The sequence below is a fragment of the Ctenopharyngodon idella genome, chromosome 3 (assembly GCF_019924925.1).
Source record: "Ctenopharyngodon idella isolate HZGC_01 chromosome 3, HZGC01, whole genome shotgun sequence".
Lineage (NCBI taxonomy): Eukaryota > Metazoa > Chordata > Actinopteri > Cypriniformes > Xenocyprididae > Ctenopharyngodon > Ctenopharyngodon idella.
In genome coordinates, this window is record NC_067222.1 from 45,644,984 (window position 1) to 45,659,771 (window position 14,788).

Below are 14,788 nucleotides of genomic sequence, written 5' to 3' on the forward strand. Positions count from 1 at the left end.
ACCCAACAACTCAGTGATCCTTGGTCTACCGTGGCTCAGAACCCATAACCCTCACGTTTCCTGGAAAGACGGCCAGATTATGCAATGGGACGCTAACTGCCATAAAGGTTGCTTGAAACAAATCACCCCTCTGCCAGTTCAAACTGCTTCACTCCACGATTCTGACACCGGAAAACTTAACATACCCGAAGTATACGCTGATCTGGCTGTGGCATTCAGTAAAAACAAATCCACTGAGCTACCTCCTCATCGTCCCGGTGACTGTGCCATCGACCTGCTGCCTGGTACCACGCCTCCCAAGGGCAGGATCTTCCCCCTGTCACAACCCGAGTCGGCAGCAATGAAAACCTACATTGAGGAGGAACTAGCCAAAGGGTTTATCCGCCCGTCCACATCACCAGCAGCATCAGGGTTCTTCTTCGTGAAGAAAAAAGACGGCGGGTTAAGGCCCTGTATTGATTACCATGGATTAAATGACATCACCGTCAAGTTCCGGTACCCCTTGCCTTTGGTTCCTCCAGCCCTTGAACAACTCAGACAAGCCGCATACTTCACCAAGCTGGACCTCCGTTGTGCATACAACTTAATCCGCATCAGAGAGGGGGACGAATGGAAGACAGCCTTTTCCACAGCCACTGGTCACTACGAGACCCTCGTCATGCCGTTCGGGCTGTCCAACAGTCCCTCTGTTTTCCAGTCCTTCATTAACGACGTCTTCCGTGACATGCTCAATCGCTGGGTCATAGTCTACATAGATGACATCCTCATCTATTCCAACTCTTTTGAGGAACATGTTCAGCACGTACGGGCAGTACTTCAAAGACTGATACAACACAGACTATATGCAAAAGCTGAGAAATGCGAATTTCACCAAACCTCCACAACCTTTCTAGGTTACGTTATCAGCCGTGAGGGCGTGGCCATGGATGACAGTAAGGCGAGGGCGGTACTGGATTGGCCACAACCTCGCACACTGAAGGAGTTACAACGGTTCTTGGGGTTTGCCAACTTCTACAGGCGATTCATACGGAACTTCAGCGGCGTTGCAGCCCCGTTAACGTCCATGACCAAGCGGCAGTCCTCACGTCTCACCTGGTCCTCTGAAGCAGTACAGGCTTTCCAGGAGCTAAAGGAGCGTTTCACTTCAGCACCCATTCTCCGTCACCCAGACCCTGAACTCCCTTTCATTGTAGAAGTGGACGCCTCCAGCACGGGCATAGGGGCCGTCCTTTCTCAGCGCCAAGGTAACCCAGAGAAGATGTACCCGTGTGCCTTTTATTCTAGAAAAATGTCGGCGGCTGAACGTAATTACGATGTGGGCAATCGGGAATTACTGGCTATGAAGGCAGCACTGGAGGAGTGGCGTCACTGGCTGGAGGGAGCAAAACATCCGTTCACCATTCTCACAGACCATAAAAACCTGGAATACCTGCGTTCCGCCAAGCGTCTAAATCCACGGCAAGCTAGATGGGCCTTGTTCTTCACACGCTTCCAGTTCTCGGTAACTTATAGACCAGGCTCTAAGAACACCAAGGCAGACGCGCTGTCACGGCAGCATGAGGAGGTGGAACGGACAGAGAACGCAGAGAATATAATCCCTGACACTTTACTGCTTGCTCCAGTTCAATGGGACATTATCACAGAGATCACACATGCTAACGAACAGACCGCTCCTCCTCCAACATGCCCACCTGATCGCACCTACGTCCCAGCACAGCTCCGAAATAGGCTACTTCATCACGTGCACGACTTCCCAAGCTCAGGTCACCCAGGGGTCACAGCCACCTTCCACCTGCTACAAAACCGGTTCTGGTGGGACTCTATGCTATCCGACACCTCCCGCTTCATCTCTAACTGCTCACTCTGTCAGACCACCAAAGCATCACATCAAGCGCCAGCCGGTTTGTTGCAACCGCTACCCATTCCCCAACGTCCCTGGTCTCATATCGCCATTGATTTCGTCACTGATCTCCCAGAATCCCAGGGCCACACCACCATTCTCACCGTCATCGACCGTTTCTCAAAAGCCTGCAGACTCATACCACTGGCCAAGCTCCCCACAGCATTCGAAACGGCCGAGCTTCTCTGCAATTATGTGTTCCGATTCTATGGACTACCCGAGGACATTGTGTCAGACAGAGGCCCACAGTTCACATCTCGAGTCTGGTCCTCCTTCTTCAAAAACCTCAATATCAATGTCAGCCTCACTTCAGGGTACCATCCAGAGTCCAATGGCCAAACAGAGCGCATGAACCAGGAATTAACACGTTTCCTACGCACCTACTGCCAACGCAACCAGACGGACTGGAGTCGTTATCTGCTCTGGGCGGAGTATGCCCAAAACTCCCTACAAAAACCTGCCACTGGTGTCACGCCCTTTCAATGCGTCGTGGGCTTCCAGCCTCCATTATTTCCTTGGTCTGGGGAACCATCCAATCTACCATCTGTCACTGAATGGATGCAAAGAAGCGAGGAAACCTGGGACCAAGCTCATCAGCACTTACAACGCGCCGTAAGAAGGCAGGAGATGCATTCCAATCGTCACCGACGTCCCAATCCCCAGTACGCCGTGGGACAATGGGTTTGGCTGTCCACTAGAGACCTCCGGCTAAGGCTTCCATGCAGAAAACTCAGTCCCAGGTTTGTAGGGCCCTTTCAAATTATCAAACAAATAACTCCAGTATCATTTCGTTTAGATTTGCCTGTTAATTACCGTGTCTCTCCCACTTTTCATGTTTCGCTGTTGAAACCCGCCGGGGGTCCGAGAGGGGAGCCAGAGGAAGCCGAGGTCCGCTCCCCCCCACCCTTGATGATTGAAGGCGAGGAAGCCTATCAAGTACGAGAGCTGCTCGATTCCAGGCGCCGGGGTAGGAGACTACAATACTTAGTCGACTGGGAGGGGTACGGCCCGGAGGAGCGATCCTGGGTCAATGCGGATGATATCCTGGACCCCTCACTCACAGAGGAATTTCATCGGACGCACCCGGAGAGACCGGCCCCTCGACCACGTGGTAGACCCCGGCGTCTGCTTCCTCGCGTCTGGAGCCGCTCACAGGGGGGGGGGGCTCTGTCACGAATGTGGCTCCCTCGGCCCTTCCTCCGGACCACCGGAGGGAGCCATCCCCGGAATACTGATCAGTTCTCATTCGGACTACGTTTCCCCTGGGCCCTCATTCCTGGGACTGATTGCACACACACCTGCACCGCATCACACTCACACTATTTAAGACACACACTCACACATCGCGAAGTCTTGATTTGCCTTGGTGATCATTTCTGAGCGTTTTCCCGTGGACTGTTACCTGTTATCGTTTGGACTGTTTATTCTCTGTGACCCTTTGCTGCCTGCCCTGATCTTTGCCTGTTTCCTGGACTGTGATTGTTTGCTGCCTGCCCTGATCCTTGCCTGTACACTGACTCTGTTTGTCTGCCGCCTGCCTCGACCATTGCCTGTCCCAGTTTATGCCTCTGCCTTTGCCCTGTCTGCTCTGTAAGTTCTCTTAATAAACAGCTGCAAATGGATCCACATTCTGTCGACCCATCATTACAGCTGGACAGTGTTACTTATAAAAACAAGTGACTTTTACACTTTTTAATCCATGACCATATTTTCAGCCTGGATTTGGACTTGAATGATCTGGTCTTGACTAGTCATAGTCTTCAGACTGACTTAAGACCAGACTCGTACTCAAGTGCTAGTCCAAGTCATTAGCTGATCATCCGTTCCTCTTTTTCCATCCATGTTCCACAGGTCCGGCTTTTTTACCAGTCCATCTCAGTTATTAACCTGTTGCTATGACAGCAGCACCAAGATGAGCTTTAAAGAATGAACAACCCAGGGTTTGTGTCAAATCATGAACATTTACATCCAGAAAGTTCAGTAATCCATGTTAGAGGACTGACAGTCTTTGACTTTATTTGATTAAAACTATAGCAAACTTGGTCATTAAAACATTCAAGGTTTCCCTCCATTTTATTTCTGGTAATTTCATGTACATTCAGCACACTGTACACTACAGATCGACTTTTGTTATTAGATACAACAGATTCAATATTTCAGTAAGAATTTTTCCTGTTATTGTTTTGTTTATCCTTTAAACACCATATACAGTAATCAATATCTCCTCATAGAGAGTCACTTAGTGATTTCAGTGGAAGAAAATCTGTTTAGTTCTCCATGAATCATCTTTCAATAGAATAGATGATAACATTTAAATTACTGGTCATATAATAGACTTATGCTGCTAATATAACATGGTACTATTATTACGGGAAATTACCTCTCAACCAAAAAAGAACAGTATCTAGAAAAGTTGTTGCATTTCACAGCAATAAAAAACACAGTTTAAAAGTTGTTAAAAACCATTGTCCAATTTCAATATTTTTAGCTCCTATACCATCAGCTGATTCATCACTACAGATAATGTACAGTAATAAGCCAGTCTAAACCATCTGGAAATCTGTACAGCTCCTCCATGATAAAACCCATCAATTTAAATGGCAAATAATTAATTGACGAATCTACCCACCTTGAAGAATTATAACTTTACCCACCATTTGTAATCTGAATGTGTCTGGCTTGTGGTCTCATCTGCTTCCAGTTATTTTTAACTGTACAAAACAGCTTGTTATGCTGCTTAATATTGCAAACTGGTATTTATTGCCATATTTTTTTTTTAAATGTATTGTCATAATTTTAAACACACGGGTAGTGCAGACAGTTTTAACAAACAGAGGCTATGAATTGTAAGTCTCTCAGATTCTCATAAAATAGCTTACTTCATGACGCAAAATAAGGTGGATAGAAGTTTACTTCTCATGTGGTCAGTCACATGGTCTTATTCCATATAGTATGTATATAATTTGGTGCCGCTCCAAGTCATAGGTTTTAGAAAAGGCTTTCCCGCACTCAAAGCGCACGTGAGATCTTACAGTAGTGCTTCTCTGCTGCTCTTCTGTGCTGCTCTCATTTGGATGAATCTTCAGGTGTGTTTTCAGGACTGATGATGAAGTGAAACTTGCACCACACTGATCACGGTTCAGTGATCTTCCTCCAGAGTGAGGACACAGATGGGTTTTCAGACCTACTGTCTGTGTGAAACTCTTGCCACACTCATGGCACATGAAGGGCTTCTCTCCGGTGTGGATCCTCGTGTGTCTCTTCAGGCTTCCTCTTTCTGTGAAGCTAATTCCACACTGAAGGCAGGTGAAGGGTCTCTCTCCGGTGTGGATTCTCATGTGTCTCTTCAGGCTTCCTTTCTGCGTGAAACCCTTTCCACACTGGAAGCATGAGAAAGGACTCTCTCCATCATGAATCCTTATGGGAATTAACAGGTTTCCTTTACGTGTGAAAGTTTTTCCACATTGAGGGCAGGTGAAGGTTCTCCGAGGTTCTTTCCGGGACTTATTTGTTTTAGTCTTGAATCTCTGAAAGATCTTATGAATCGATGAGGCATCTGATACTGATGTTTCTCCTCCACTTCATTCAGTTTTTCACTTTCTTCTTTTACTTCTATCAGGTCTAAAATGAAAATGTCAAACTGTGAAAATTATTTATAAGAAACACCAATATGAAATGAAAGAGAAACCCTGTTGATTTAAAGGCAGAAGCTACAAGGTTCAAATATCTACTGCAACCTGATCTTTTATATGTTAAAGTTTGAGAAGTTGTTTTGCTCATATTAATTCCAACAAATCTGGTAGATGTTTAAGGTTTATTCAAGGTTATGATCAATTAGATACATTTCAAATTTGTTGTATTTATTTAATCTGAAAATGTGTGACTTGTTTTTAGGTAAAATGTCAGCATAAATGTACACCCTAAACCTAGTGTGTGTGTGATCAGATGGTAACAGTGAAGTTTTGTGACCTTAACCCTTAAATGCATATGTGGGTTGATTGATATTCTTTATTTTAAGTTTCATTTTAATCATAACTTGTATATGTTACCTATATTTTATGAAACTGAATAGTTTCTGAAAGTGCAGTTTTTTTGGTGACAGTATAAAAGAAAGCTTCACAGTAGTGCACTGGTTCATCTCATGTCTGGTGGCAACAGACTTTCCCCACACAAACACAAACACTATATGGACAAAAGTATTGGGACACACCTTTTAATTAGTGTTTCAATCAGACCCATTGCCACAGTGTATTAAAATCAAACACAAAGGGTACGTTTACACGAAAACTATGTACTAAAAACAGAAAAGTTTTTTCTTTGTACAGATAATGATATCAAAACTATCCCTGTTCACATGGATCCGCGAAAATGACTCACTGTCACCGTTTTCACAGATTTGGTGTAAAACCCTGTGCACAAAGCAAGGTCCATAAAGACATGGTTGGATGAGTTTGGTGTGGAAGAACTTGACTGGCCCACACAGAGCCCTGACCTCAACCCCATCCAGCACCTTTGGGATGAACTGGAACAGAGATTACGAGCCAGACCTTCTTGTCCTTGACCTTCTGACCTCACAAATACTCTACTGGATAAATGGGCAAAAATTCCCACATGAACCACTCCAAAAATCTGTTGAAATCCTTCCCGGGAGAGTGGAAAATGTTATAGTTCCAAAGGGGGACCAACTCCATATTAATGTCTGTGTATTTATAATGTGATGTCATTACAGTCCCTGTTGGTGTAATAGTCTGGTGTCCCAATTCTTTTGTTTATATAGTGTATATAAAAGTTCTAGGATCAAATGCTTATTACTAAATATTAAGTAGTATATATATTATACTACTACTATACTATATTATAAAGTAGTAAAATAATAACCTTATGGATTTAAATATGAAACAACAGCGAAGAGCTGCTGTAATAAAATAATAATAAAAAAAAATAAAATAAAAAAAATAGAATAAAAGTTATGTCATACATCTTTATTTATTATTTTTTTTACACGTTTTAATTAAGATGATTATAATATAACTACATCTAAAGTCTTACTGGGGCCCTGGTTGAGGACCACTGGATTAACCTCAGGTTACTGCATTGGGGATTTTTTGTAAAGGTATAATGTCGGCTCAGTGACAAGCTACATACGAATATGAACATGAACAAATATCACAGTATTTAACATAACAGATGGGAAACAATCTGTGTATTACCAGTGCAATATTGGTTTAAATACACTGAATACCACAGTAAACACACACTGTACGGATCATGTACGAGCCACAAACTCCAGCACGTTTTTTTAAATACCTAACTAAATATTAAAACAGTCAGTTCAAATGATTAAAGACACCTAAAGTAAGGAATTCCTGTAGGATCTGACGAAAAAAACACATTATGTAAAAATCACAACACAAAAATTAGATGGGCAAATATTTTTGACACATTTAGGGTTAATATATTTTTCAAAGCAGCCAAAAAATGAAGAATGAAAAATGGACACAAACCTTATGTTCATCAGGATCTTCATTTTTCATTGTGCATTTATCGAGACAACTCATATCTTCACTCTCCTCTTTAATAAACATCTTTTCAATATGTCACACAGATTTCAGTTGTTTTCACATGGACTTACTCTTGTTTTGATGCCTGTCTTCATCACTTCACTTATCAGGGTGAATTCAAACTCGCATATTTATAACACACACTACATGTAGGGCCTACAACATTTAAAACATACTGAACATTGATGAAATCCAGTGTCGGATATGGAATAATCTGTCCGATGTGGTGCAAGATTGCTCTTCTTTTTCGCCTTCTTCTTCTTGTGGTCTTTTATGACTGTTGGAAAATCAAAATATGGTAAATTTTCGCCATCTACTGTCTGAAGTGTGCATCGTCAAGTTTGTTATACTTGTGATAGACTAATTTTAGGTTGAGGGCCGGATGGGAAAAAATGTAACCATGTGCGTTTATTTTTAAACCTTAGTGAGCTGACAGTTACATTAATATTAACCATACAAACTACACATTAATTTGCAAGAAAAACAAAACAAAACAAAACAAAACAAACAAAAAAAAACACTGCTCTTTGAAAACTGTATTTGTTTTTACTGCAAAAATAATTTATTAGATTTTTGAAATGATATTTTATTTAATTGGCTATTTTTTATTATTGATTTTTTTTTTTTTTTTTATGGCCAATTCCAATTTTTTGGGAGCAAATTTGATACAGGCACCACTACATTTTGAGCATGAGCTGTTGTTTTTGATTTAAATTAGATTGTATATTTTCAAGATTTACAGAACCAAACAGCATGGTCTGACTTTATAGCTTTGTGAAATTATGCTACATAAGACACCTGTACAAAACAAAAATAGCAGACGGACTGAATGAAAATGAAAATTCACTCTCTGTCAGTAGGTGGCGCTTGTGCAACAGCTTCGATATAGCGTTTCCTTGGTTATCGCTGTACACAAAGCAGCGCTGCGGAGATAGAAACTTTTCTCAAGACAGTTCCTTCTAAGTTACATTCATATAAAACCCAGTTCAATAGTTATATTTTTCTTCCTATATTTCACAAACAGTAAGCTTGGCCTGGTACAGTATTTGCTCTGCTGGCCCATCTGTGTTCTTCTCTTTGTGTTCGTATTCATGTGGCTGTGTTAACGTCCTGTTTACAGACTTCGTAATATTTCCACACAAATGACAGGAAATGATTGCAAAGCAGTTTGTTTGCAAGTCCAGAATTGATATTGGCCAAAATAAAACTAATAACCATTTGGATTTATGGCTGGTGGACCATGCATAACTTTTTTATTATTGTTCAAATCATCCTCCCGGGCCGGATTGGACACCTATGTGGGCCGTATTCGGCCCGCGGGCCGTATGTTTGAGTAAAAGAATCAGCTTACATAATTATGTGTCCCACTAATCAATTCACAATTTCCTTAATTCACATCAGTTTATCTGCCATTTATACTAATATGTATTCATTGACATTTTTACTTTTTAATGAATAAATTGTCAAATATTTCCTTAATGTCATTTTTAAGTGTCACTCAGACCCTCCAGTGCATTATGCAGTAGATCGCACAGCATCACGTTCAGTCCAGTTGGGGCGGAGCTTGTTTTAGCGGAAGTCACCTGACTCATAACAGTGAAACCGAAAGCAGAGCAGTAGAAACTGTGGACGCCTTTTCAGAAGATTCAGGAACAGAAATGTCTTCATATGTTATGGTAAGTTCGTTAAAACGTTTCAAATCTGTAATATCAATAAGGAGCATTTGCCTTTAAACAAGTCGAACTCAAACATGTGACTGTTTGGTCAAACAAGAGTTGATTGTTAAGTTCATGATACTTCAGGAAGCGGTACACAGTTGAAAATAGTAATCACTGATTTTTATTTTAAACAGTATAATTTATTATGTTACAGCCTGCTATGATTGTTTTGTTAATCCATATAAGAAATATTTAGGTAGATAAACACATAAACCTAACATTATGTACACTAATGCTTTGAGATGAAAGTAGGCCTAGGCCATATTTGTTAGACTTTGATAATATGTGATAATAAGTGTGGATTTAGTGTGCATTAAGGGCACTGAGCTTTGGCATTTATCAGGGCCCGTATTTATCAAGCTTCTCAAAGTGCCATTTTAGTCTTAAGTGCTGAGAATTCATGAAATTTACTCCTACTTTAAAGTATAAAAGTAAGTTATCAAATTTCTTAAAGCTAAGAATCACTCTTACTCTCCCAGTTATTTAAGACAGCTCGAGAGACCTCTCAAGTGGTTAGGAGTTGCCAGTAGGGGCTTATGATGGCACTGAGGAGACGTGCGCAAATCTTTCAGGGGAGCAAGAGTGTTTTTGAGATGTTTGATGATGAGCAGTTAATCAAACAGTATCCTATGGACCGAGCAGGCATCGTCTTTGTCAGAGCTGATTAACGTTGGGCTGAACTTGTTCGACTAATTCAGCAAGCAGTAGCGCTTCTTCCTCGCGCCACTTCGGTTTTCTTTTGGAATCCATGGTGGCTGATTAAATCATAATCTAGGCTACATATAGGCAGGTCAGTTAACAGCACACCAGTTTAAAATTGTAATTAAGACATGGTGGAAAACATGTTTATCTTTCATTTCCAATGTATATATCATAATGTATTCTCTTGAAAATTCTCTAATGTCAAATGTGTGTTGAATGTAAACTCCTCTTAGGAATTTCACCATTCAATGTGAATTTATCTGAGAATATTTTTAAATAAGGACATCTATTCAGTGATTGGTCCATGCCTATGTCGTCATCCAAAATCCCGTTTGTGGCACAGCAAAGTGTCGTGAATCATCTCTAAGACGGACACTTAAGATTTAGTCCTACACTTCACTTAAAGTACGACTGAAATGCTTGATAACCAAGTTTTAAGTGTTAAAAAAGTCAAGAATTTTTTTACTCTTAAGTCAATTCTTAGCAGTGTTCTTGTGAGTAATTCTCAGAGGCTTGATAAATACGGCCCCAGGCCTGGGCAGTCTTGCACGCTTGACCCAAGTCCACAAGTATGGGTATTGAGACAGGCCCTGTCCCAAATGGCACAGTTCATGTGTACTTGCAGTCTTGCACTTACAATGGCTGCCGCATTAAGTTCACAAAACCGTAGGGTGTCCCATTTTTCATTTTAGGTTTCAGAAGAGTGCTCACGGTTGCCGCCTTTTATGCCTGATATGGGAGGAGGAGGGATGCTGGAAAACTGTTGTGGGACAGAGGTGAATCAGCTATATATATATAGGCCTCCTCCCAATGTTGCTCAAATCGCTCCAAATGTCTTGTTTGTTTGTGCACAATTTGCGCTGTTAAAATGAACACTGAATCTATTTCCCCTTTTTAGAAGTAACAAATATAATTTGGGGCAATGATGTCACTCTCCACCCCATGCTGTCCAAATCTGTCCAAATCACTCCAAACTGGTTTGTGCTCGATTAGTGCCATTAAAACAATCACTTTAACTAATCCCTTCTTAAAGGGTTAGTTCACCCCAAAATTAAAATTCTGTCATTAATTACTCACCCTCATGTCGTTCCACACCTGTAAGACTTTCCTTCTTCTTCGGAAGACAAATGAAGGTCTTTTTGATGACAGAATGCTGTCAGATTTCCTTCCATTGACTGCCTTTGTAACTACCACTTTGACACTTCAAAAACTTCATAAAGAGATATTAAAACTAATCAATGAATCGAGTGGTTTAGTCCAAATTTTCTGAGGAAGCTCAACCTAACCTGAATAACGCACAAGACCAAACCTCTTCCGGAAGCTCAAATGTGCTGCGTAACACATGAGGTTCATTCTCTTTAGAAACAGTTAATTCACTTTCCACCCCATGTTGTCTAAATTGTTCCAAACTGGTGCTGTTTATTTATCAGCATTTATTTACATATAGGAAAAAAAAAAATGTAAGCAAACCTTTAGGATTTTAAACTCCTGTAACTCACCTGTGATTTCTCTTAACTATCTAGTATATATTCTCACACACACACAAGACTCAGTTCTTTATTCAGAAACATCTAGGAGCAGCATAATTGAATAAAACAAAACAAATAGCTCTCAAGATGTTTTATTATGAGCTGAACTGTTTTATTAATTGACAAAACTGGAAAAAGCAACCGAATAGTACTGTGTTATAAAGTAACGTAATGTACTTATTGTTTGCATTAGAGACTGTAGTGATTTATTCTAGTGATATTATAAAGGAAAAGTTTTGACTGGGTGTCACACATTACTCACATCAGCGCACACAAATTTGTTTTCGCATTAGATTTTGAACTCTCAGATTTCACTCTATTGGGGTGAAATTGCACATACAGACATTACAGATCAAGTAAAACCCAATTTCATTTCTAATTTACTTCAGTGTATCAAAAATCAGTTATGTATTGTGTATGTCCTCTGTGTCCACATACAGGTCTGAAATCAAGGAGGAAGAGAAGGAGCAATTTGTATGCGAAATGAGTGTGTCTGAGGAGAGAGAGGAGGAGGCGTCTGTTCACACTCAGAGTAACAGATCCATGCATGATCCTCCTGTGTTCAGTGATGGACCATCTTCAGGATCCAGCTGTGTGTCCATGAAGAGTAACAGATCCATGCATGATCCTCCTGTGTTCAGTGATGGACCATCTTCAGGATCCAGCTGTGTGTCCATGAAGAGTAACAGATCCATGCATGATCCTCCTGTGTTCAGTGATGGACCATCTTCAGGATCCAGCTGTGTGTCCATGAAGAGTAACAGATCCATGCATGATCCTCCTGTGTTCAGTGATGGATCTGCTGTGACCTCTGACCCTGTGTGAGTATCATGTTGTTGATATGTAATCTGCTGTAATGAAACTTGGATGTGAAATTACTTAAAGTGGTGAATCACTTATAAAAGTTATGTGGACAGTAGTAAATGGGAAATGGAAAAAAAAAAAAAATATATATATATATATAAAATTTTTAGTATAGTTAGTAAATTAAATGTACCACTGGTTTTTATTATTGGCAGTTTTAATCAATAGTGTGTATTTGAAAAGATTTTTATGAGCTAGTGCTCATTACTGTTCGAGTGACGTTCATAAAGATACTGTATACACATTAATGTATACTGTATACAAACATTAAATGCAAGTAATTAAGAATCTTCTTGAGTCATAATGACATTGAATGATCTCTCTGTAATTAAAATCCAAAAATAAAATCCAACCGTAATAAGAATACAATAAGAAAGCAATAAGAACTACATTGGGGGGGGGGCATATTCGGCGACAGGTGAAATAATTCTTTGACATGGTTAAAAATAATGAATGGTTTGTTTTTGTTTGTTTGTTTAGCATATGTTGTCACTGATTACGTTCCCCTCCAGTGTATTTCTTATAGTAATATGACCCGTTGCGCTCTGTCTCACTGCCTGTATCCACTTTTGTGTCCTTAAACATTCGTTTTTTGGGGTCAACATTAGTTCTGGGTTTTTTAGCTTGTTTTCTTTACACCTTGTCACATAGCAGCTTTTAGACATTGTTCTATTATTTGTTATAAGCCAGAAATGACAAGGAGGCAGCCTCATGCTAAATAAAGTCAATGGGGACTGTTGGATTGTTTTCCCACCCAGTGGGCGTGGTTTTCAGATTATGACTTGTGTCGCTCTGTCTCTATGCTCCGGCATACCGGCAACAACAAAACATCTCATGCACTGAAAATGTCAGAAGCGGTGTTAAGCTTTATCTGTTCAGTCATCCATCATCTGACTGTACTGTGCATAATACATGTGCGCTTATGAATTACACAGACGTTAGCATGGCGGGACAAAAATAACTACATAGCTCTGGTCTCCTGGTGCCTTCACGTGCTATCAGAAATTTCATAATTCCCACTTCTGAATTCATGATTATGAGGATGTTGCTTTCAAGTGAGTGACTTCAAAGGGTGTTCATGTGCAATTTTTAACTAGGAAACTAGTTTTTACAATAATTCTGATAGCACGTGAGGGCAGCATCAGTGAAAACAGACAGAGACAATGGTAGGTTTATCAGCATTAGTCGTACAGAGTGCCAACAAGCTCTTTCAGAAAGGCAGTTTGGAAGGACTCGCAACATATGTTATGTGATACTTACTTTGTCTGGATCTGAAGTTTGCGCACAAAGCGTTGGTATTGACCCATCTTTCAGAATCAACCTTTTTGAAAATCCAGCATTGAAAAGACTCTCGCTTGTGAAGCAGTCTGGTACAAAATGATTGGCGCAAACATATAAGACAAGACTAGCGATTTTCTTTAGGACATTTCCTTCGAAAATGAAATTTAACCACAATGTCCTCAGTGACTCAGATGACGGGAGTCTATAGAAACTCTTATGTGCGTTGTTAAATCCCAAAACACAACACTGCCTTTTTGTCACAGACATTGTACAACTCCAGTGAGGACGCAGGAACCTCTGTGCTTGTCACTCAGGGCTGTGTCTATGCTAATGGGGCAGATCATCACCGGCTGGTTGTTCTCACACACTGCAGACACACATCGGTGTTCAAACACCTTATAAAAGTGAATTTTGCATAATAGGCCCCCTTTAAGGAATAAGAACTGTGGCACAGCCGGGCTTAGATAGCTGCGACAGCACCCTAATCACTTTTATTTATACAGCGCTTTACACAATACAGATTGTTTACAGTAGCTTTACAGGGATAAACAGGAAAATAATAATTAAGTGACATAAACAGAGTTCAATTCTGCTGTAAAGCAGCTCTAGTGACATTATTCTGCTGAAGTCAGTGTTGATTCACTGGTCATCCAACACTAAATAAGACCATGATAAGATACCATGATATATATATATATATATATATATATATATATATATATATATATATATATAAAACATGGAAAACTTACATTTGAGCGGGCTCTTCCCTTAACTAGTTAAACTCTCAGATGCCTGCGATTCCCAAACTTAACAGTAAGTACCCAAGTACTTAGACAACATGCTCATAATGTCATATTTTGATTTGTCAATATCAGTAAACTCAGTGAACTGTTAGTTATACAGTACAGACAGATAATTTGCATGCATCTGAAATATGTCTGTCTTTTTCCAGTATCATCAACAGGAACAGGAAAAGAGCAGCTTCTCCAGTATCCGACTGTGTGTCCATGAAGAGTAACAGACCCATGCCTGTGTTAAGTGATGGAGCAGTGACCTTTGACCCTGTGTGAGTATGATCATGTAGATAATAATGTAAGCTTATGTGTGAAAGGGTAAGGAAATGAACGAAAATTATAAGATAGCACCTGTGATTGATCATAATCCATGTGTTAGGTGAGTGTGCGGCGAGTAGGCAATGTTTCACTGCTATCTGGAACATTCACGATGGAT

At 40.5% G+C, this 14,788-nt stretch overlaps 1 protein-coding gene and 1 long non-coding RNA gene across 7 annotated transcripts in view; both read left to right on the forward strand.

Annotated features, from left to right (window-relative positions):
• LOC127508290 (uncharacterized) overlaps positions 1–14,788 on the forward strand; it is a 74,298-nt gene that overhangs the window by 15,514 nt on the left and 43,996 nt on the right. The window lies entirely within an intron of this gene.
• Positions 9,025–14,788, forward strand: part of LOC127508276 (NACHT, LRR and PYD domains-containing protein 3-like) — a 45,554-nt gene continuing 39,790 nt past the window's right edge. For 3 of the 6 annotated variants that reach the window (XR_007928764.1, XM_051886021.1, XM_051886020.1), the window contains exons 1-4: positions 9,120–9,137; positions 10,574–10,657; positions 11,851–12,231; positions 14,511–14,624. Coding sequence is in view for 5 of the 6 variants with exons in the window: in XM_051886021.1 (XP_051741981.1) it covers positions 9,130–9,137; positions 10,574–10,657; positions 11,851–12,231; positions 14,511–14,624 (587 nt within the window). In the remaining variant the exon portion in view is untranslated. Of the gene's footprint in view, positions 9,138–10,573; positions 10,658–11,850; positions 12,232–14,510; positions 14,625–14,788 lie in introns of those variants that run through there. The other 3 variants (XM_051886017.1, XM_051886018.1, XM_051886019.1) reach the window with 3 other exon arrangements.